We start from the raw sequence: 24,257 nt of genomic DNA, 5'->3' as shown, positions 1-24,257 counted from the left end.
AAAAAAAAAAAAAAAAAACCAAGCAGAATTATTCATCACCCAGGTGAGAAATCTGGAAGTCCAGGACAAGAGCCGGAAACTCACCCACGTGAAACGAAATTAAGGCCAACCCACCGTTGGAGACCCCTGGAAATCCTCGTGATCCCTCCATTCCTGCTGGGGATCCAAAGGCCAGGTGACGGGCGTCCCGATGAGCAGATTCGGAAGGTCAGGCTTGCGTCGGTGTCAGGAGCTCCCTTCGAGAAAACACTTGCACCCAGACCACACATGACCTCTTGACACCTTTATTGAGATGATTCACAGGCCAGCGGGCACTGGGGTTCGCAGACAAATCAACCACCACAGGTGACCCCGGAGCCATGTGCCTGGTGGCACCAAGCGGACCCCCCACGACTCCCACGCAAAGCCCTTCACAGAGAGACGGGGGGCTCCGAGTCCTGGGGACCTACAACCTCAGTGGTTGCTCAGACCCCCGGAACCCAGAACACCGGCGGGAAGCGCCTGGTCCAGCTCAGCGCTCGGGCAGCACACACGGGGGCCCCCAGTGCGTCTCCGAACCCGTGGTTTCATGTGCAGCGAGGGAGGGGATCAAAGCACGCACTGACAACGACACGACAGGGCTCACAGGCGCCGGCGCGGGGGGCCGGGGGGCTGCAGGGCAGCGTGGCCAGCGGCCGCGGGGAAGTAGTCCTCCGTGCGGTACAGCGCGGGCAGCTCGAAGGGCAGTGGCGCCGGCGGGTTCTGCAACGACAGAAAACGAGCGGCCCCGTGAGCCTCTGGAACCCCTCGCTCGGTGACCCAAGAGTTCCATTCGAGGCATGAACTCAGCCCACGGGGACCGTTGCCCCTGTGACAAGGCTGCCACGGTCCTTCGGTGGCCCTGCCTGGGACAGCCAACGCCGGGCCCCCAGAGCGCTGCCGGCGTGGGGACGCACCTGTCTGATAGTGACCGAGAAGGCAGGTGTCGCTCAGGCCCGCACGCGTGTGTGCGTGTGTGTGCGTGTGTGTGTGTGTGTGTGTGTATGTGCACGTGAGCTCTGCGGGGCACCCTGGAGCCGGGCACACAGCCTGCTGCTGGGCAACTGGGGGGCGGGCTGAGTGTTCTTTCACCGGGTCCCCATCTGTGCCTCCTCGAGTCAGTGCCATCTGAATGTGTTACTTTTTCAAAAAAAAAAATCAAGCCATTTTAAGAAGTGCTCACTTCTGTCTGGTGCGGATCTTTGTTGCGAAGGCTGGGAAGAAGAGATTTTCCATCAAGCAGCCCTCCCCAAGCTCCGGGTGGTGAGACCCTTTCTGGGGGAGAAACCGGTTTCACAGAGGACCACGTCAGACGGCTTCTCAAACGTGGCTGCACGGTGCCCCCGCCCCCCGGGGTATTTCAAAGTCCCCAGATGGTTCCCATGCAGAGCCAGGGCTGATTGCAATGACTCTGGCCCCCTTGGAGGAGGGAGACTGGGCCCCGCTGGGAGATGGGCAGGTATGTGGGGCTCAGAGGTGCACAGGTCCTTCACATCTCCACCAGAGGCCCCTCTCGCCACCCTCCTCATTACCCCCACCCTCCCCATTACCCCCACCCTCCCCATTACCCCCACTCCCCTGACTTCTCTCCTTTGATTGTCCAATCTCCTGGCCCCCTGCACCTGAGACCCACTCTGAGCGGCCTGCAGGTGCAGGTGCCAGGGCAGGGGTGGGGTGGGGTGGGAGCTCTGGCCCACCACCAGCAACAGCTCTCCCAAAGCCCAGCACCCCTGCCTGTCCCACACTGTGCTGTGTGCATACTCGGCCTCCCCACACACTTGTTCCCCCCAGTGACCATCATCCCCATTGTGGAGGTGGGGAAACCAAGGCTCAGGGGGGTGCCTGACCCATGTCCCGAGTCCTCCAAGCATCCACCCACTCCCCCACCAGGTCCTGAGAGCCCAGGCCAACCAGGGCCCACCTGTGCAGAAGACAGCAGCCCCAGCCATCCTGGGCTCGCTGGCGGGGGAGACAAAGGAAACAACAGAACAACATTGCCACGTGAGCGCTAACGGTGGGGAGCTGCAGGGACCTGTGGAAACTGGAGGAGGCTCACCTCCCCTGGGGGGGCGGGTCAGGGAGGTTTCCAGGGGCTGGAGCAGGCAGGGCAGCCTTCCAGACTGAGGAATGGCATGTCACGGTGCTGTGGCGGGGAGGGAGGGGCACTTGGGGACTCCGGCGGCTCGGTCTGGAGTGGGGCCAGGTCACTGTGTGGACAGAGATGAGGCTATAAACCAGGGCCGGGTCATGTGGGCTCTCGGGGGCCGTGCTAAGAGCTTCATCCCAAGGGGCCAGGGAGCCACTGAAGTCACTAATCAGGAGTATGTGTGTGGAGTTCGGTGTTTCAGAAAGAGCAGAACTGAGGGAAAGACGGGAGCAGGGAGGAGGCTGTGGCCAGGATTCCCTAAAGAGAAGCAGTGGGGTTTAGGGCGGGAGTGGACAGATTCTCATGTCTGAGCCCCAAAGCCCTGAACTTTCCCCCACAGAAGGAAACCATTAAAGTATTTCACGTAAGAATGTGCTCAGGTGTCTGAGGTCTAAGTACCTCCCTGCGTCACGATCCCACAGCTGGAAAACCAGGGTGAGCCATTCACCTTGGCCAAGGGCCAGCCTCATGGAAGGGCAACAGAACATTCCATCTGTCAACCCTGTGTCAGCCATTCTTGGCTCAGCCTACTTGCGGGTACTTGAGGCCCAGGCCTACCACCTGCCCCCTTTTTCTAGCACCTTCCAGGGCTGCCCCCTGCCGCTGTGGACAGGATGAAGGCCTCTAGTAGCTCCATGACCACAGTGTGACTGAGAAATGAGCCACGAGATACATCTCACAGCCTGAGGGATGCAACGTGTAGGCGGCCCATACGCTTAGAATCTCTTCACCCTTTTCTCCTAAAAACTGGTCATTGTAGTAATCTAGAAAATGCAACTTCCAAGCGAGTAATGACAGCCTGAAGATCAGCAACCTGGTCCTGACACATGGGGGTCAAAGAGCATTACGTGATCCTGAACAGACAGGTCGCTTTTCCTAATACTCAGGTCCCCGGCAAGGAAAGGGGCCCAAGAGGGGCAGTGTGGCCCCATCCTGACCCCCTGTTCTTTTTGAAATAGTTCTACCATTCAAAAGGGGGTGCCTCTGAATGGGTAAGACACCCCTCCCAGGGATAGGCCTTCTGCCTCCTCCTTCAAGGAGAGAGACTTCCAAAAAAGGAAGAAAATCAACACAATGAGGACAGAACCAAGAAGTCACCCTAAGAGCCTCCTAGTGGCCCCGAACCGAACTCCCGCCAACTTCTTAGAGCACGTGGGGGAATGTGGGATGGTGACTCATTGCTGGTTGGAGAACTAAGCCTGAAATCAGCCAGCAAGGGGTGACCTGTGATGAGCCAGGGGGCTCCAAATGTGGCCTCAGGGGTACAAATTCTGCTCCTAGACAGCGGGTGGCCGTGAGGCGGACAAGAGCCTGTCTAGCCTCCACTGCCCACCAGGATCCTGATCTTCTTGCAAGATCACTTGCGTCTGCACCAGACCTGGCGGCCCTCCCCACCCCCTACGGCTCAGGTGGGGGCTGGGCTGGGGGGGGGTGCAGGGAAGGCCTGACCCGCCCGAGCTGTGACTGGTTCAGGGCTGAGCTTGTGACCTGAGCTGGGCCAATGAGAATCAGCCTGGGGACTCTCACTACTGAGACAGGGATGCCACCGCCCCCAGGTTCGCGGGTGGGGAGTGGGGTTGGGGGGGGAAGGGGGATGGGCCACAAGCCTGAGGGCCACTTCTGCCACCACAGTGCAGGGCCTGCCTGGGATTGAAGCCAAGGCAGGCACATGGGGCTGGGAGACGGAGTGAGACGAAGTCTGACGCTATCATTTGAGCAGCTCCATCCATTACTGCCTGAGGCGGGAGTTGCCCTGGGCCGTTTCCTGCCCATGAGCCATAGACCTCTCTTGTTTGCTTCCGCCAACTTGACCTGGGTTGCTGTCACTCGCAACCAGGCTTCCTAAAACAATAAACCCACAGTGGAGCCAGTGCGTACTTGCAAACCAGAGGCTTGAATCAGCAGGTAAGGGCTGGTGTGCGAGGCTGAAAATAGCCAGATGCCCCAGCTACTGCTGGGAAGGAGACCACATCCTGCAAGCCAGGCCCCAATCACAGACACTTCAGGACGCCATGGAAACCCAGGCCTCCACACCCATTTTCTCCCAGCAACCTGCAAAACTGGGGTCCTCCCTATGTCTCAGAAGTGGTGGGAGCCAGGGGACCAGGGAGCTGGGGTCCACCAGGCCTGTCCAGCTCGAAGCCCAGCCTTTGCCCATTCCCAGACAGGGCCCAAGTCTTTGGGGACCAAGCAGCAAACCCAAACCCTTGAGAATCTCAGGGGGGACTTCAGAGATATCTACCTCCCACCCTTCTCCTTCTACAGATTCCCCAGGGTGGGGTGGGGATGGGGGTGCTGCCAGGTAAGCAGGGAGGAGTGTCCAACTCCAGGATCCCCAGCTCCCAGCCTGCAGGCAGGAATGTTCCACCTGCCTGAGACTGGTTGGGAGATGGGGCAGTCTGACCCTGCAGGTCCCGGCCTCTGCCACGCCCCCTTTCTCTGAGTCTCCCTTCACTGTCCCCTCTGCCCCCAGCCCAGAGCTCGTCTGCCAGCTTACCGCGCTGGGCCTGGCCTGCTCTCCGCCGTCTACCCACATTCTCGCATCCTCACTTCCTCCTGGACACCCGAGTTCTCAAACCTGTAGCCCACACACCAGACGGATGTGCCTGGTCGGCTTCATGATGTCTAAAAAATGGAATTAATTGCAAACGTGTAACAAATCCGGAGATTTCTCATGAAAACCAGACTGCCAGCTTCTGTTGGAAAGTCAGATGATCTGGCAGCTCCGGGCCCACAAAGCTCCTCGTGGGCTCTGGGTGGCCGAGCTGAGGAGCAGGGGGTGCTCTCCTGGGGTCCAGAGCCCTCCCAGCCCCCTCACCATTTCTACAGCCTGCTGCTGCCGGCACACACCTCACGGTTGGCCAGCCTGCCAGTCTGGGCCACCAGGAAGGTTCTTTTCAGACAAGCCCCCACATGGCCGCTACAGGACTGGGTTCAGGGCAGATCACTGTCTCCTAAAGCGATGCTCACCCACCTCAGGGTCTTGGCTTGCCCTGTACTACCTGCTCACTTGTTTCCAGAAATTTCCACCCCCTCCCTGGAAGTCCTGACCCACCTCGTGTCTCCCTCACTGCACATCCCGAATCCTGGTCTGCTTTCTGCTCGGGCTAGGGTCTGCAAGCTTGTTCTGTCACAGCCCAGACAGTAAACACGTGAGGCTTTGCAAGCCACAGGTCTCTGTCGCAACGACTCAACTCTGCCCTTGAAGTCCCACAGCAGCCACAGATCAATGCACAAACCAGCGGCTCGGCGTGTGCCAGGGAGACTTCACAGAACAGTGGCAGGCCAGATGTGGACCCCCGGCCATGGTTTGCCCCTGAATGAAATCTGTCTTTCTAAAGAGATCAGGACAAAATCCCTTCCCTGCATCTCCCATATAATGGGCACTGGGTCATAGGTCACCAGACCCGGGCTGGAGGATTCCGGCCCAGGCCCACCGAGCTGACTGTCCCAGGCCTGAGTGCTGTTTGGTTGGCTGCCCTCGGGCCATCACTCCAGCTCTGGCCTGTCCTACCTCACCCAGCAGCCTCCCTGCCAGAAGAAGCAGGCCACGGGGCAGCCCCACTCGTGGGCTGGCTTCCGAGGTCCACAGGGTCAGCCCCAGAGCCTGGTCAAGCCCTGGGGGACTGAGGCCCCAGGCCGACCTTGTGCAGCGGAGCTCGAAGCCCAGAGGCCCACACTCCTCCCCTAGGTCACCAGGCACTCCCAGGCCTCTGGGGCTTGGGAGAGGCTCCCCCCACTACAATCACTACACCTGCTGCCCCAGGCTCCACACAGTGTCTGTGACCCGCCCCGCCTCCAGCCCTCTTCAAGGTCCAGTTTTCTCTGGGCCTTGAGCTTCACCGGAGCTTAGCTGCCCCTCCCCTTGATGGGGCTGCACTTGGCAACTGGCTTCCAAAGAGAATATGAAAAGGAAAAGGAACTGCTCAGGAGGAACCTGGCAAACGCTACCTGAGTCAGGTGGTCAAGGTCAACACCATCAGTGATACATCTTGTGGACAGCCTCTGCCCTGGGTGTGACGAAGGCACTTCACCTCTGCGGTCTTCCTCCCCAAACCCATAGCCCCGATCTAACCACGAGAAAAACATCAGATTGGCCCTAATAGAGGGGTATTGTACAAAATCCCCAACCAATATTCCTCAAAGCTGTCAAGGTCATCAAAATCCAGGAAAGTCTGAGAAGCCATCCTAGACCAGAGAGGCTAAGGAGGCATGAACTAAACACAACGTGGTTGGTAACTTGGATGCAATCCTGGAACAGAGAAAGACATAAGGGAAAAACTAGCAAAATCTGAATAACTAAGGAGTTTAGATATTAGCAATCCACCGAGGTTGGTCCCCTCGCTGGGACAACACACCACCGTAAATACGGTCGTAACAATGAGGGGAACCCGGTGAAGGGTACATGGGAACTCTCTGTATTATCACAGCAACCTGTCTCTAATACTAAAATTAAAAAAACAAAGCTGGGGGGAAGGGAAGAAAAGCAACAGACTGAAGAAACAGCTCGATCTGCACAGACCAAGCCCCCAGCCTCTCCACACCCACAGCAACTGAGTACTGAGCACTTTCTGAGCACCCAGCCCACGATGAGCCCTGAAAGTTCATAGCCCTCCTCTCTTACAGCTGCTGAGAGAGGCAGGTATCCTCAATCCCATTTCGCAGAAGAGGAAACTGAGGGTCAAAGAGGCACTAGCCCGAGATCAGCCAGTTGGAAAGTGGTAGAGCTGGATTGGAACCCAGGGCCACCCAGCCCCAGCACCGAGCCAGGACCCAGGGAGCCCCAGGGCTTAGTGGAATTGGGGGTGCGCTCTGGGTGCAAGGCCCGGGATGTCCCTTTATCGCCTGCTTTCCAGCCTTAGGACATCAGGAGCCCCCACCCCCACCCCTTCTAGCCGACTCCGAGATCGCAAACTGGTGGCCTTTGCTTAGCATCTGGCCCGCAGACACGACTGGTTTGGCTCATGCAAATTTAAACATGAGTTAGCTGCCAACATGGAAGAACTGGGATGTTTCAAATAAATACTGAGTTCCTATTTCTCCTGAAAGGAGCGATCCGGCCACACTGGGCCCGCATTCCTGTGGGGTGCAGGGAGCTGGCCCCTCTAGACAGGGCATGTGCCGCCCGGCTCGCCGCCATCCCCGCCCGGCCTGACTCACTCGTCCGCAGGACCTGCCGGGCCCCGTGGGCATCAGAGCTGGCACTGGCTCCAGGCTCACGTCACATCGCTCAGACACGGGGCTGTCGAGGAGCTGGATGGAGAAGGCGTTGCTTCCCGTCCCTTGCCCTGGGCCCCATGGGCTGGGAACCGCCAGCCTGGGGCTACCGCCAAGCCCAGTGGCTGCTGCCCTTACCCACTGTCTTCCTGACTGCTCACAGGAGCCTGGGAGGCAGGCACTGAGACGGTGCCTGTTTCGTGGAGGACAAAGCAGGCTTGAGGAGGAGCGGGTGGGTCACATGCCCAGGGTCACCCAGCTGGTAAAAGGCCGAGCTAGGAATCAAAGTGGGCTCTCATGAGCTTTGGACCCTGCACCCCGCCAGAGCCAGCCCACAGGACCTTCCCCTCGGTCCCAGCCTCCCTGCTCCGTCCCGGCCGAGGGCTTTCTGCACCTCAGGCCACGCCTGGCTATTCTGCCTGCAACGTTCTGTGTCTGCTCCAGGGCCCCAAGTCTTCCAGAATGCTCTGACAGCTGTGAGCAGAGCTCCTCCCATTTCTCTGTAAGCAGCCCCTGCATGTCCAATCCTGCCTGAAGTGCTGGACTGGCCAGCCTCGCCGTGCCTACACGAAAGCAGTCCCCCTTGCTCCCTGAACGCTCCCACCCAGCTGGGCCACCAGCCCCAACCTCCGCCAGCCCAGTGACCGGAGCCGCTGGTAGCAGGGGGAGGCTGCTAGGCTCTAGTGACAGAGGAATAGGGCGGGGGGCTCCCACAGCGTGCGGCTCCTGCCCCGAAGGATCCTAGCAGCAGGGCCAAGCTGGTGCAGCCTCGCTACAGGGGATGCTGACCCTGGGCAGCAGCTCTAGAAGGCTCGTGGATCCCCGAGGATTCTGCTTTTAGCTGGAGGAAAAGCGTTAACATGGAAACTAGCAGAGGAGGAGCCCCTGGAAGTCCTGCCAAGATACGGCTACTAAATCCAAACTCACACTCGGTCTGGGAGGGAAGACAGGATGGCCAGGTGGGCGGAGTCACGTCGCGGCTGCCTCCAGAACTCGACCTTCCTGGGGGCCCCAGCTCCTGCCTCAGAGTCTGATCTCTCCACCCTTGACCCGGGCCCTGCTTATTGCATGCCTTCCACCCCCCCCCCCGCCCCGCTCAGGGCCCCTCTTCCCAGAGTCCTGGCTCCCCCTCCAGTTGATGCTTTCCATCGGAGCCCTCCTGTTTGAACACTGAGGCCCCTGGGCTTTGCTTCTCATCCCACGGCCGCTGATGGAACTGTCTGCCTGCTATATACTTACATATGTAATTTTCTTAAATATTCTTCTGTGGTTTTTTAAAAAAGATTTTATTTATTTATTTGAGAACAAGAGTGAGCATGGGCAGGGGGAGAGGGAGAAGCAGACTCTTTGCTGACAGGAAAGCCCCCTGTCGCGGGCTCGATCCCAGGACCCTGAGATCATGACCTGAGCCGGAGGCAGATGCTTAACCGACAGCCACCCAGGCGCCCCTAAATGTGTATTCTTTTTTTTTTTTAAGATTTTATTTATTTATTTATTTATTTAACAGAGAGAGACAGCCAGCGAGAGAGGGAACACAAGCAGGGGGAGTGGGAGAGAAAGAAGCAGGCTCCCAGGGGAAGAGCCCGACGTGGGGCTCGATCCCAGAACTCCGGGATCACGCCCTGAGCCGAAGGCAGACGCTTAACGACTGAGCCACCCAGGCACCCCTAAATGTGTATTCTTAATTGAGCACCTGCTACGTTCCAGAGACCCAAATCCACACAGGTATCACAAAGCCCTTTTACAGATGAGCAAACTGAGGCTTTCAGTGGTTACGTGACTCACTGTGAGGCCTGCCCACTGCCCAAACTGGCCGCCCGCACCCCACCTGCTTCAATCCCTTCGGCTAACTCTTCCCAGATCCCTCCCCCCATCACCACCGTCGTCCCCTCACTGCCACCTCCCAGCTGCGGCTCTTGCCCATAACCCATCCTCCACACGGCAGCCTGAGGGACTGTCCTAAGAAACAAACCCGACCTCTGGTAAGTGCGCTACTTAGAAGAAAACGCGACTCCTCACCGTCGCCCTCAGGCCCTGCCGCTGAGGTCACCGACAGGTACTTGTCCGGCCAAACCCAGACCACATTGGGTCCCGCTTGGCCTCCACTGGGCTGAGTGTCTTTACTAGTATTGTTGCTTCTGTTTGTCTGCTTGCTTGTGTTCTCCTGTTTTTGAATGAAATGCCACTTCTCTTGGAAAGATGGATCTCCAGCTTCTCAGTTAAAAAACCCGGAGCTCTGGTGTACCAGTGGTGAGGACGAGCTGGTGCCAAGCTGTGGCCGCCCCCTTTCAGAGGGGACACGTGCTCTTGCCTCAGCCACCTGCCTGGCCCCGAGAGCTGGGGTTTGTGATCCCAGAACCGTATGATCCAGCCTGACTCTAAACCCCGTCTGTCACCTGCCAGCATTCACAATGCTCCAGCCTGGAAACCTCTTCCTGGACCTCCCCAGGGTCTGTCCTGACTTGGACCCTTGAACTTGCTATTCCCCTTAAGGCTTTGCCACTAGGGTCTTCTCGTGCTGGTGTCTTCCTTCCGACCCTTCTAAGGGACCCCCGATTTCACCGGTCACCTTCCCTCCCCCGCTGCACCACGAAGGAGTGTATCCTGTCTGCCTCTTTCCTCAGTCTCCCCACCTGGCTGAGCTCCGTGGGGATGGGACCTGTGTCAGTCTCCAGGGCCACAGCCCCAGGGAGGAGACGCTGAGGCCAAAAGAAATGAATGAACTTGAATGTGCTCAACACCTGAGGCAGAGCAGGAAGGGCTGGGCTCTTGCCAAGTCAGGGCTCAGAAGCCCGAGGCCAATGGTGACAAACATCATCTCCAGACGGGGACAGCCGAAGGGGTGGCTCGAGGCTGGCATCCCCGCCCTGCCAGGTCTGTGCCCCACTCGTGGAGACACCAGGTCATGTTAAAAATAAAACACACTCAAAGCAACGCGCTGGCCTGGATGGGAGCCTAGGACGGAAAACGGTTGTCTACGAAAAGTCTGCTGAAAGCCAAGCCAGGCCAGAAGCGTAGTGAATAGTACTGGACCCACGTCCGTGCCTTCGTGCCGGGAGAGGACAGTGAAGGAAAGGGGTTAGGGGCCGGCGGGAACTCGGTATTGCCTTTACGAGCTTTCTGCAAATCTGAAATCATCCAAGATAGAAAGGTCATTTAAAAATAAGTAAACAAATGAAGTGTGTTCATGGCAGCATCTGCAAAGCGCCGAGCCCACGACACAGATAAGAGCTATTAAATCACAACGCCAGTGTCGTCAGCGACAATCACAGCCGCCGAACCTGACGTTACTTGAAATGACGGCTCACGGAAACCCCGTGCCGAGCCTCTAACAGTAAACCCCGCTATGCAGATGTGGGGGCTGGGACTCAGCAGGCTTCGGACCTCACTCAGGGTGTGATGCTTGCAGGTGACAAGACGGGCCGGCCTCGAAGAGGCAGTCACACGGGCCCTGCACTCCCTCGAACAACTCTGCTGTCACTGCCTTGACATTCGCAATAAGCTTTAACAAAGGGGCCCCGCAAATTCTGCAGCCGGTCCTAGGATCGCTGGGCTCCCAGCGCCTCAGAAAGCTCACTCCCGGATGGCTCCCTGGGGAGCGTGGGGCCAGCACCCTGGGCTGAGGAAACATCATGGCGCAAAGGGTGGCGGCAGGGGCAGCGGTGAATTTGGGGGGGGGACATCGGCGAATGGATTTGGGTGGAGCCAGGACTGACCCACTCTTGGCACAGAGCAAGGAAAGGAAGTTTCTTTCGCAGCCCAGAGCATCAAACCAGCCACCCCCGCCCAGGGGTCTACTCAGTTCAGCAACTGCCTTGTCAGACAGATTCTCCGAGCCCCACAGGAGGCACGCGTATGCCCAGATTCCAGCTACTGGTGGTCCGCCTCCGGACGAGTGTCCGTGGCCTCTCTCAACAGCTGGCCGAGGTCCCCAGCTGGCTACTGTCATGTGGGAGCCACACATTTCCCACTCTGATGCTGGTTATCAATAGAATCCTTGAAGTTTTGTTGGCCGGCCTCAAAGGTGGTTGGCTCCACAAAAGAAAGTTGAAAATAGCACCAATTAGCTCTGGGAAGCAGAAAGCAAACACAGACTCGATCAACCATTTTGTCTGGGTCCCTAACGTGGGCAGCTGTTCTCCATCAAATAAACGAGCCATTAGGGCAAGCACAGAGGTGTCCACCAGAACCAGCAGGTGTTAAGAAGCCGCCTACAGCCCGCCCCATGCCCCTGCCCAGTGTAGAGAAAGACCCTTCGCCCAGGGCTGAGCGGCCTCCTGCAGCTGACGGAGCCTGCCTCAGAGGCACGGCCCAGACTGTCCCCTGTCCCGGGCATCCAGGCAGCCTTGGGAACCTCCTCTCAATCCACCCTTTCTTCAGACCCAGGTGCCTTCAGAGCTCCGGCCTGGGCCTACAAACCTCGGCCGGGTCCCGGGTCTGCATCCTCCAAGCAGGCGGCCTGGACTGTGGCCACCACTTCGATGCCATCCCCATGGCCCCAGCACTCGCCTCGGGAAGCCCTTTTCCAGTAGCTCACCCCCTGTGCTGTCCTGGTCTGATTAAGACATTTTATGCACTGGGCCCCCTGAGAGTGACAAGGGATGATTTTCAAGGTCTGGAAAATAACATCTGAGATGAGAAAAAGAAAAAGAGCTCGAGATGGGGAGAGCAGGAGATAACTGGAGACGGGGAAGGAGACACAGACAAAGGGAGAGAGAGCCAGAGGGGGACACAGAAACGCCCGAGAAAGAGAGAGAAGATGCGGAAACAAGATAGGGGAAACAGAAAAAGCAGAAATGGAGGGAAGGCGGGAGGGGAAGTGGGGGAAACGGGGAAAGAGGGATGACAGGAGGAAGTAAGATGGAAGAGGAGAGGGAAGGATGGGGGCCAGGGAGAAAAGGGAGGCACGCCAGAAAGGGGGCAACGGGGGCAGGTTGGGGACAAGGACCTGGAGTTGAAGAGGAGGTGACAGAAGTGCATTCAGGACCTCTCCAGACCCCAGCCACATCACTACACCAGAGGCCACGAGGAAATACCTGCCAGCACCCTCACCACCTGCTGGCCCCGTCCCTTTGTCAAAGAAATAATATTCCCAAAGGACAGAGGCCATCTCAGAACAGGTCAGTCTTTGTGGAAGGGACTCCATCTCATCTCAGAGGCAACATTTTGCTCTTCTCCCATGTGGTTCAAGACTCCTGGCAACCCTGGTTCAAACCCTGCACCGCAGAGCCCAGCCAATGGGGCCCAGTCCTCTGGCTACAAAGAGAGAAGGGGGGGAGGGGAGATCCTGAGCGCGCTCCCTCTCTCACACCCACCCCAGAGACCCAGACAGGAGGCAGCCCCACCCCACCTGCAGGGACATCGTGTCTGTCTGTCTGTTCAGGGCCGGCCATATCCCTGTGCCTGGTATACTTTGATGCTGAACCAGTTCGCACTCAATCATCGACCTGGAGCCCCGCTGCCTCTCTGGGTGACCCCATTCAGCCCTGGGGCCAAAGCCACTGGCTCCATGCTGGACAGCGCCAGCCCTGAATCCCACACTCGCATCTCCAACCGGGGCTCCACCTGCAAACACATCCATACAGACTTGAGTCACACGGCAACTTGGCTGAATCTCCAGGGAATGATGCTGAGCGAGAGCAAGAAAAGCCAATCCTGAAAGGTTACATGGTGTAGGATTCCATTTATAGAACATTTTTGAAATAGCAAAATTTGAGAAACAGAGGGCAGATTAGTGACTGCCGGGGATGGAGCAGGGGTGAAGGTGGTCATGAAGGGACAGCGTGAGATCCCTGTAATGTTGGAGATGCTCAGCCTTGACCTTAGAGGCAGAGACAGGAACTAAATAACAATGTAGAAATGTATAGAACCGATACAACGGTAGAGAACAAATTGTTTCAGTGTCAGTACCTGGCCAGGATACCGTACTACCGTTTTGCAAGATGTTACCACCGGGGCAAAATGGGCAAAGTGTACAAGGGATTTCGCTGTCTTATTTCTTAACTGCGTGCACATCTGCAATTTTCTCCATAAGGAATTTCAATCAAATGCCCCCCCTCCCCCAGCCGCACAAGGAATGGACCCTGTTTCCACACTGCTCCTCCCTGGACCATTCCAGCAGCTCAGACCTCCTAGCTTTCAGTCAGGCCCACAGGCCAGACGCAGGCCATCTCGAACCCTCTAGAGCTGAGTCCCAGCCCCGGGCCCATGTCTGCTCCCTCTGTTCCCTCCACCTTCCCTTCTGGCTCCCGTGGCCTGCCCGCTCAGGGTTCACTGCTCCCCGAGACACCTCACACTGCCCGAGACACCTGCACACTCCCTTCCCCACCTCCCTCAGTGCACCCCCTGCACCAGAGGCCCTTCTCTGACCACCTCCTGCCCTCTCCCAACTCCCCGCGTGCTCTTCTCTGCTCTTCTCTGTCCCCTGGGGCACTAGACTGTCAGCGGCTGGAGGGCAGGAATATTTTCTGTCCTCTTTGGGTTCTGAGGATCCGAAAGACCAAACAGCTCATACAGGTGGGTGGCTAAGTATTTGCTGAATGAACGAATGAAGAAACGACTGTATGAATGAACAGAACAGAGGGGAGGTCTGTGGAGATTTGGCATCAAAGGAGTTAAGTCTGGCCCAGGGGCTGGGGAAGAGGGGGTGAAGGGCTGGGGTCCTGGAGCAGCCCAGAAGGACTTAGAGGGGAATGCAGGGAAGGAAGAGGCCAATGTGTGCCTCAGCACAGAGGGGGGAAGGGCGGGGCCGGCTCCAGGAGCAAAAGCCCTCAGTAGAGAGAATACCCTCCAGGCCGGCCCTGTGCCCACCCCCAAAACACACCCCAACACACTTCAAGAAAACCAGAAACAGGGTTTGGGTAGAGGCTGAACTCACTTTCTGGGGCCTCCTGGGGACCTAGGGGTCAAGTCTAAGGGGCTTCCTACCATCTGCCCATTTCCTCCAAAGTGGCTCACAGCTTGGGGAATGAGCAACCGCAGGAAGGCGGGGTTTGGGGGGTGGGGGTGGGTCACAGAGGGCCTTGGATTTGCTCTGATATGCTCTCCAAAGCTCCTCGTGGAGCCAGTCCCTTCATCCAGCACAGGAAACTGTCCCACTCCCACATCCCTTGGACAGCACTGGCCCCCCTGCCTAGCTGTGTGATCTTGGCCAAGTTACTTACCCTCTCTGTGCCTCGGTTTTCTCACCTCGTAACGGGGCTCATAACAGTTTCTACTTCACAGGGTGTTATGCCCATATAACTGCAAAGTGCTTACAAAGCAGTACGTGCCCAATGGTGGCCGACTAATTTCGTTATTATGGCCCCTGAATTCATATTCTTTTTAAATACCGTTAGTAGCTTAGAAAGAGCCCAAGTGTACAATTTCATAACATTGCATTTTTAGTATTAAATGCATTCAGTTTCAAAGCATGAACATTTAAACTAAATCACAGTTGTGGGAGCCAATGCTGGTACCGCTTGGATTTTTAATAACAAAGGGGCCTCAAAAATTATAAGTGCCGGGACATCTCCCAGCCACTAAAAGGCAGGTTCACTTATCAATCACGGCTGCTGGCTCACAGTAGATACTCAGTGAACACCTTCTGGTCAGTGACAAGTTCCAGGAGGCCACGCCAGGCACGAATACACTGGCAGCCAGACCCAAGAGCAGCCCCCGGCCCGTGGCCTCCCACTTCTCTCAAACCAATGCCTGATGCCACCTAAGCCATTCCTGCCCACCCTCCCCCGGCCACCACACACTCCTCGGGGTATCGCCCAGGGCCTCCGGAGCCAGGCCCAAGCCAGCTAAGAGCTGCCAGTCACAGGCGGGGAAGAGGGGGTGCTGAGACCCCTAACCCAGGTCCCGGCGGGCCCCTCCCCACCAGGGCTCAGCAGCACCCAGGCCTGGAAACAGCCCCTCCCTGCTCCCCGCTCTTCACTACATTTACAAGCCAGCATTACCCCCTTCTGACTGAGGTTCCCAGGTTAATTATTAGGACTCTCCAAGTAACAGGAACTTTGGCCTTGACTTTAGGTCTGGCAGCAAGACCAGGTGCGATGGTATCAGCCGAAACAGGCACCTGCACGAATTGACTGCTTAATGAGACGTGGTTTATTTTCCCAGAAGAAAGCTGACCACGAACAGAGCCAAGTTCAAGAGCTTCCCAGGCTCCTTAGGCATCAAAGGGATCTCACTTGCTCCAGAAGCCCCAACCCCAGCCGTGGGCATCACACAAGTATCTGCACTAACGAAGGGCTCACCTGCACCAGTCACGTCCCTCGGAACCAGGGTGGCCGATGGCAGCTGCCCACCCTGTGCCAGCCCGACCTTGCCCAGGAGCACCGTGCAACCCAGTGCAAAGCCAGTGCTTCCCTGTCCCATGGCCGCCACTCCCCTGAACCCTCTCCTTGTCTGTCAGAGGCACGCAGCCCTCTTCAGATCTAGCTGCTCATAGCACCTTCCCGGGAGCTTTACTTTCTGGGGAGACCTCGAGCCTAGGCAGGGACCCGGTTTCATCATTCCTTTGGCGCTCAATCCACAGCTGTTATTACTAATGGCTCCCAGGTACCGAGTGTCACTGCAGGACTCCCTCTTACGGTACGCTTAGGTCCCCAAGGATACCAGGGCTCTGAGAGGAGCAGTGCGCGTCCACAAAGCAGCCCAGCCAGTGGACGCAGAACCAGATTCAGACCTGGGGGCCCCTCTACTCCACCCCTCTTTCCATCTGAGGAGGGAGGGGTCCTGGTGAGACCCGTGAGGGGAGGAAGAGCTGAGAGGGAGGGGGGCTGGGGGCACAGTGAGGCTTTGTGTGGTGTGTGTGACACAAGGAGACACAAGGAGACAGAGAGAAGCCCAGAGACACATGGAGAGAGGCAGAGAGGGGCAGATGAATGCTTCAGAGACAGGGATCCAGATGGACACGGAGCCTGACAGGGGCGGACCTCTCCAGGTAGCCAGTATGGCCCCCAGTGTGTTGACAGTGGTGGGGACTCAGAGGGGGACCCCAGGTGCCCCTGGTGCCTGTCCCCCTCTGAGCCGCCACCTCGGCCAGGCAGGCTGTGGTCCTGGCGTGAGCAGGGGGAGTCTGGCCCAGGGGGGACAGTGGCTGGGGGAAGAGGGAGCTGCCCCATTCAACCCCCACTGGTGGGATGGGTAGCATCTCAGCACAAGCTCGTGGGGGTACAAGTGGAACCGACGGTCACTCAAAAGGAAGTTTCTACGACATGGATCCTGGCAGCCCACACTCACAGAGCAGCTGCTGGGTGCCGGCCCCATGCTGAGCGCCGCACACGCGAACCCTCATTCCTGGAGGCTGTGTGCAATCCAGCAGGTGCTTTGCAGCCGGATGGCTGGGGGCATCTGGGCTGCTTCTCTTCCCTCCTCTGGCTGATGACGGGCAAGTGGCTCTACCTCTCCCTGCCTCAGGTGCTCTTCTAGAAAATGGGCCGGTGATGGACACCCACCTCACTACGGCAAGCGGGAATAGAGGCCGGAGTTCAGTCTGGAGCGCCCAGCACAGTGCCGGCCACGCAGGACGTCCTCCCCTGGCTCCTCCCCTGGTGATTTACGAGCCTCATCACCCAAACAGTGCTCATGTCAGAGCAGAAGCCCGACAGAAGTTCGCAGGTAAAGAGGGAATCCTGCATGCTGAAACCCTCAACCCAATTCCACGAGGTTTGAGCACTGCTCCCCCATTTCATAGAGGGGAAAGGTGAGACCCTGTTTCAAGGCCATGGTGCTGGTGAGCAACTCCACCAAGGCACAAACCCAGGGCCGTTGGGCTTAGAACCCATGCTTTCATGTTTTTAAACTATTTTTGGGGGACACTGGGGTGGCTCAGTTGGTGAAGCATCCGCCTTTGGCTCAGGTCACGATCCCGGGGTCCTGGGAATTGGGCTCCCTGCTCAGCAGGGAGTCTGCTTCTCCCTCTGCCTCTGTCCCTCCCCTTGGCTCGTGTTCTTGTGCTCTCTCTGCTCTCTCTCAAATAAATAAATAAATAAATCTTTTTAAAAAAATAAACTCCTTATTTTGGAAATTTTCCGTATTTACAGGAAACACAAGAAAGCAAAGAGGGGACGATGATGGGCTCCACATACTATGTCCGGTTCTGAGAACCATCGTTCATCTGGGCCAGCGGTTCCTATCCCAGGGCAATTGTGCCTCCAGGGGCTTCTGCAATTTCTGGACTTCGATGATGGTCATGAACGGAGGCATCTGGTGAGCAGAGACCAGGGACGCTGCTAACATCCTACGATGCACAGAACAGCCCCGCAGCAGACAACGATCCGGCCCCAAATGTCAGTAGGGCCAAGGTTGCGGAACCCTTGTCTGAACCCATGCTTTCAACTACCCCCCCCGAGTACCACAGTTCGGTCTACACTTGGGGGGGCACTATAACAGGGGAACTGGGAGAGCACGATCTATGAAGGGTGACCTTGAGGGGGACACTCGCACTCCCTCAGTAAACAGGCGTTGACCTCACACCTGGCCAGCCTCCATAGGAAGCCAGGGGGGGGCCAACAGGTCCCCCGAGAGTTCCTTGAGCCTCAGATTTGTTTTCAAACTCAATCTATTTCACATAAAACTCTGCATTCCCAACCTCTCTTTTTTAAAAGAAGGCCAAGGCCAGACCACTTAGTTCCTGGCTGGCCTTGAGGGCACTGCCTCTTCCCATCGGCAGTCCCTGCCTGGCCCCTGTGCCGCACTTAGGGCCACCTGACCCCCATGTCTGAATTTCGACCCCTGGAGCATGAAGAGCATGGGGTCTAGAACCAAAAGAACCCACCCCCAGCGAAGTGCAAATGTTCTAACTCGTCCGAGCCTCAGTTTCTCATCTGCGCAGCGAAGTGGTAGCAGTACCCGCGTGACAGGTGCACACGAGGACAAGCCCAGCACGGGCAGGCAAAGAGCGGGCTCCCACTGGCCCTAAGAAGAGCCCAGAGCGCTCCGGCTGCTGACCGGAGACACATAAGACAGTCCCGACCCTTGAGAAACTCAGTCTGGGGGAACGACAGGTGAAAATACAGATGGCACCCCGAGGTGCTAGGACACCAGGGGATGGACAGGAAACGGGGAGCCCAGAGGAACACTGCCCAGGGGTACACGGGCTGCTTCCCAGAGGTGGTGACATTCGACTTCGTCTTGAGCAACGAATCAACACTACCAGGCAGGGTGTGGGGAGGATATTCTAGGCCGGGAGGGGACCAGCATGTGCAAAGGGCACGGTGTCCACCAGCCCCGGGGATGCTGCGGTCACAGTGACGCCGATGGTGGACGCCAAAGCTGCTGGTCGGGTGCTCGAGAGGGTGCCCCACGCACCACCCACCAGGGAGAAGACGGAATGCTCCCGCGTGGGCTTCAACGCACAGCCCCTGCGAAACAGAGACCCCTCCTTGTTGAAAGGAACTTTCTTCTCAGTCACCCTCAAAATCTCAACAAGAATGCAATGCTTTAAAAAAAAAATCTGTTTCACAAACCAGCCTGCCAGGAGGAGCCCTTGGTCCCTGCCCGGCACACATGCCACCAAATGTCTGGAGTCAAACAGATCCATGAACACGTGCGTCTGTAGCTCACTGAGGGCCAGTTTGGGGGGGGGGGGATGGCTGGTGAGTAGGGGGCTGGGGACCAAGCGCCACTCAGCCCTCCATTGTTGCGTTAATATTTGCCATCTGCTCGTGTTGCATTTCCACCGCAAGGGATGACGGGACAGAAGGAGAAGAAGAGGCCAGTTCAGGGCCCGGGAGAAGGAGCCTTGGAGTCTTCTCTGCCTTCTTTGTGTTGGTGCCTGGCTCGGCCTCCACCGCCAGATAAAGCCCCAGCCAAGCCATGCCTCCTTCCGGGAGTCACCCCTCCAGGGGGATTGGGCAGAGGGAGGGGGAGGCGCCCCAGCCAGCCAGAGCCTCCCTCCCTCCCTCCCTCTGCTGGGCTGGGTGGGGAGGGAGCTGGGGGTGCATAGAGCAAGCGAGCGAGCTGGAGGGGAGGAGACACTGAGCCTGGCACTGCTGACTCCTACAGGCCAGCCTGGGCAGGGCTGCTCCACCCACAGCCTCCCTTACCTCCAGGGAAACCCAAGAGGCGGCCCCAAGCTGCAGGGGAGAGGGGCAGGCCAGAACACTCATCCCAGCTCTGCACTGCCTGGAGACCGCCTCCAGAGAAATCGGGGGAGGCCTTCAAGGGCCCTGGAAGCCTGAAGAGCACCCACGGATTAATACTTACTGAACACCTACTACGTGCCCCAGCTGGGTGCGAAACTCAAAGGCCCAGACTCAGGTACCCAGCACGGGGGACTGGGGCCAGATGGTGGGCGGCAGGGAAGCCGCTCGGGAGCCCAGACCTCTGCTTTCTCAAGAGAAGGCAAGTACAGATGCTTGTGTGAAATGTCGTTTTTAAATGCTGGCCACTCATTCAAATTGCACACACACACACACACACACACACATACCCACACCCCCACAAGCTGGGCAAAGAACATACGTCGGCTGGCAGATCGGACCTAAGGATCTTCAGTGTCCAACTGCGACCATTGAGGCTGTGCTCCTAGTCCTTAGAGCACAGAGGGAGGGGACAGACGCACTGAACAAGGTCAAAGCTGGGTCAAATCCTGGCTTTGCCACTTCGGCTCGGTGACCCTGGGCAAGTAGATAGGCCCCTCTGAACCTCAGGTTCCTTCCCTGTGAGCGGGAGTATCGACAGCTCCGTCTGGGGTTGTTATGGGAAGCGGAGACAGGGCACAGAAAGCCCTTCGCTGGACAGAACCGTAACAGCCAGGCCGCAGCAGATGCTCGCGGAAGCTGCGGGCTGTTGGTCACGCTGCCACTGGAGGCTGAAGGGCCCCACTGGGTCGGCGCAGAGAAGGACAGAAGATGCCTCTTTGCTCTTCCCTGCCTCCAAAAGCGTCTGAGGAGGTACGGGCCATCAGCCTAAAATCCAGAGCTGGGAGTACGCTAGACACAAGCCACTGGGGCCACAGACTTTCGCCACAGTGCTTATTACCAATTAGAAACACTCGTTGCTGATTTCTAGACATCAGAAGGTTCGTAGAAGACTCTCGATGTCCAGCTCTCTCACCAAAATAGGAAAATCGGGTCCTACTTGGCTGCCACCCCATTCCGGTGAGGATGCCCGTGAGCCGCCGGACAGCCTGTCCCCCTCTGGGTGAGGCGTGGGCTCCGCCATCTGCCACGGGTCCCACTACTCCTCGTGGCGTCTCGGCGCCAAGCACGCTCCTGCACGCTGCCAGGCCGCCCCGTGGGCATCTGTCCGGTGAGGAGGGGGGCCGGGCTGGGCTGCAGTCCTCCCCCCGCCACCCCGGGCAGCCTAGCCCTGTGTGGGTGTCACCACTTGGCCCCAAATGGTTCTGCTATTAGCCAAAGAGATTTCCTTGGAAAGCATCACACTCTTATCCACCAGAAAATTAATCAAAATGACACCTCCTGAACAAGATGTTTTGGCTCAACAGAAAACAAAACAAACAAATTAGCGAGGCTGCTCTGTGCCTCCGGGCACAGGCCCCGAGAGGAAGGCCTGGTGCCGTCCACAGGACACGGGGAAGGGGGGGGGCGGCCCCGGGGCCGTGATGGGACCTGGGCCAAGGGGACACCTGACATGGTCTCCCATGCCCTTCTGAGGCCCAAGTCCCCATGGCTCCAGTTCTGTCTCACACTTCCAGTTCTACACACGTCTAGAAAGTTCTCCGGGTGTAAGGGGCCCTCTGTGTTGACCTGTGCTGACAGCCGCCCGCTCAGGTGGGGTCTCTGGAACCCAGACATGCGTCCAGGAGAACTGGGTCCCCCACCTGGAGCCTCTGTTCTCTCTTTCGACTGGACAGGGGCCCCGAGGCCCAGGGAGATGAGGATTCCAGCGAGCTCGGGGAGCGGCATGGGACGTTTCTAGGCTGAGGACTCTCACTCCTACCAACTGAACCCGGAAGCTCGGAGGGTACCACTTGCCCCACTCAATTCTCACAAGACACTGTTCAGGTCTCAACACGACACGGCCGACCCTGGATGCCAGCCCGAGCTCAGGGGAGAGAAGGAGCTTGGCAGTTCTCTGAGGGAAGCAGACTTACCACGTCACTCCCCTGCTATGAACCCTTCCATGGCTCCCCATTGCCCTCAGGACAGCCTTAAACACCTCTGTGTGGCCCAAGACCTTGCCAAACCTAGCCATGACCTCATGTCCCCCCAGATCTCCCTTCTGTTCACTTGGCCAAGCCACACTGCCCTTCCTTCCATTGCTCTGCCCTGCATGCCGACCCCCTCAGGGCCTCTGTGCCCCCTTTCTCCTAACTTCACACTGACTTCCTCATCATCGAGGCCCCAGCTAATGTGGCCCTTCCTTGGAACTAAAGTGGCCTTTCCTCAGAGGCCATCCTTGGCTCCCTCAGAGCAAGCCAGGGTTCCCTTTCGAAAAGACTACGTACTGAATTCTCTTAGGATTTGGTCACTGCCTATATTCTCCCACTAGACACAAGCTTTCTGGGGGAAGAGATCACAGCTCTCTCTCCAGGCCAGGGAGGACAGAGTTAAGAAAATGGGTTCATGTCCTGATGCCCAGTTGTGCAAACTTGGGTAAGTTACTTAACCTCTCTGTGCCTTACTTTGCTCACCTGTACAATGGGAATAAAAGTAGCACCCCTCCGCCCACCTTCTGACAAGCTGAGAACGGTGCGTGCCACCGCAGGGCTGGCTCTGTGTCACCATTGCCACGATACCTGCGTACCCCTGAACAACTGGACAGTCTGTCCCGGGTCACTCCGTTCATTTCCAGGCACAGCTGGCTTTTCAGACCTGCTGATGCTCAGAATCAGAACCGTCCTTCGGAGAGTTCTGGAGTCTTTCTCTTCCTTTCTATTCCCACTGCTTGGGTGGGGGCCCTCGTCACTTTGCATCAAACACCAAACCAGTTTCCCCGGCAAGCTGAGCTCTCCCGGTCGTGCTGCTGTCGGGGAAGCAACCCCTGAGCGGTCTGAGGCTCACAGAGGCCAAGGGACCTATCCACGGACACGCAGCTAAACCATGCCAGGGATGGGCTCCAGCTACAGCGAGAGAGAAGTAAATGCTTAAAGGCTACAAGTAAAAAATCTTGGAACATTGTAAGAATCAATGTGCAATTGTAACGGGAAACTTTTACGTAGAGCAGCATGAAGATAGAGACCATCGTCCCATGAACACATGCGTGTCAGCATTAAAATCACAGCACGAACCACGTACATTCCTGTACCCGGACACAGAGGGCCTGGGGTGCCAGGCCAGCCCCCGTCTCAGCCTGTGGACGGACGGCCTGCTTCTCCGGCAGCTCAGGTCAGAGGTAAAAGGCCTGGGTTTTAGGCGAGCTCGTGAGGAGGGGGTATCCCCAGGCTGGCACCCCCAGGCCCCGTCAGGCCAGCCCAGGCCACAGCCGGCACCCAGTCACATGGGCAGGTGCAGGTCTGGGTCCCTGGTGCTGGGCACGGGGGTGGAGGGACTACTTCCTGGCCCTGTTTCTGGGGTGTGGGGAGACCCTGGCCCAGCTGCCCTGCACCCTCCCCGGGCCTCCCACTACTTCTGCAAAGTGAGGAAGGAGGGACAGGGAGGAGGACAGGCAGGAGGGAAGGTGGGGCTGGCCAAGTTAATAAGGACCAATTTTCTCTCCAAAAGGCCCCTGCCCAGCTCCAGGAGTGAAAGCTGAGGGCCCTCCTTCCTGGGCCCCATGAGAGGGTCCCCACCCCTCCCCTGATTCCGGAAAGGTCATGGGGGGCAGTGAGGGGTGTGGGCTTTCAGGGGAGTGCTATGGCGCACCCTAGAGGAAGAGAGCCCCTTGCCAGCATTCCCACTGAAAGCCCGTGCCCCACCCTTCACTCCACGGGGCTCTTGGGGACCCTCAGAGGGAGTCTGAAGAGGGTGGGTAAGGGCAAGAGATAGAATCTGGGGCTGTGAGGGGTGGCTTCACACTGTGGGGGGAGGAAGGCCCAGGGAGCACTGAAGGGAACTGGCTTGAGCCAGTGTGGAATCCTGGCTTTAGGGGAATCCACCCCTGTGCTCTATGAGAACCCCCACCTCCCAGCGGTGGTCTCAGGGGCCAAACTGGGCACAGCGAGGGTGCAGGGCCAAGCAGTACAGATTACCAGGCCTGAGCCCAGGCCTCACTCGCAGATCTGAATCCTGGCTTCACGACTTTTTGATTGAACAAGCAATTCGACTCTTTGGCGCCTCAGTTTCCTCCTCTGTAAAACTGGGACAATGATTGGACCTACCTCACAGGGTGGGACGTCTGGTGCCTGCAGAGTCAGGGCCCCAACACAAACTGTGATGATCATTATTCTAGAAGGTCTCCTCTGGTCCAGACCCTAGGTGCTGGTGCAGCCCTGGAAATCTCTGGGTCTGCACACGCACACTCACGGGAACCACCTGCCTCAGACAAAGCCCTCCTGGGGCCAAGTTTAACATGCTGGGTTGCTGAATGACTCACCACCCCTGCCTGGAATGCACTTCCTGGAACAAGTCACTGCAGGTAGGCCTGGGGGGCCCCCCTCCTCCAGTCTGGTGGAGATGAGAGGGTGCAGGTCCCAGCATGCCCTGCTGCACCCACGTGGGGTCCTGCTGCAGGAGTGGGCAGGGGAACCCCAGTGTCAGAGGCCTGCGGGCTGAGTTCCAACCCCAGCCCCGAGCTCAGATACGTGACTCTCTGTCTCTGAGCCTTAGTCTCTGCCTCTGTATGGGGACACTAGTGCCAACCACATGGGGACAACTGCAAATCACAGAAAAAGATTGGGAAGTGCAAAGACCAAGGGCCCAACAAGCCCCATTGTTAGGATACTTGCTGGCGGCCATGGGCAGCCAAGGTCCTCTGATTTCCTCCCCCAATGTGCTTCTAAACATCAGTGGGCAGAGCCCTGCGTGACCGGGGGGGGGGG

The 24,257-nt window shown here is 57.9% G+C and overlaps 1 protein-coding gene across 7 annotated transcripts in view; it reads right to left on the bottom strand.

Annotated features, from left to right (window-relative positions):
- Nucleotides 1-270: 270 nt before the first annotated feature.
- BCAS4 (breast carcinoma amplified sequence 4) overlaps nt 271-24,257 on the bottom strand; it is a 55,315-nt gene continuing 31,328 nt past the window's right edge. For 5 of the 7 annotated variants that reach the window (XM_040638472.1, XM_040638476.1, XM_040638473.1 and 2 more), the window contains 2 exons: nt 1,202-1,293; nt 271-741 (listed from right to left, as the gene is read on the bottom strand). In XM_040638472.1, the coding sequence (XP_040494406.1) occupies nt 567-741; nt 1,202-1,293 (267 nt within the window). In that variant the 3' untranslated portion in view covers nt 271-566. The remainder of the gene's footprint in view (nt 742-1,201; nt 1,294-24,257) is intronic. The other 2 variants (XM_040638474.1, XM_040638478.1) reach the window with 1 other exon arrangement.

The sequence above is a fragment of the Ursus maritimus genome, unplaced genomic scaffold (assembly GCF_017311325.1).
Source record: "Ursus maritimus isolate PB19 unplaced genomic scaffold, ASM1731132v1 scaffold_22, whole genome shotgun sequence".
Lineage (NCBI taxonomy): Eukaryota > Metazoa > Chordata > Mammalia > Carnivora > Ursidae > Ursus > Ursus maritimus.
Note: the sequence above shows the minus strand (reverse complement) of the source record. Positions and strands in the feature narration are given on the sequence as shown.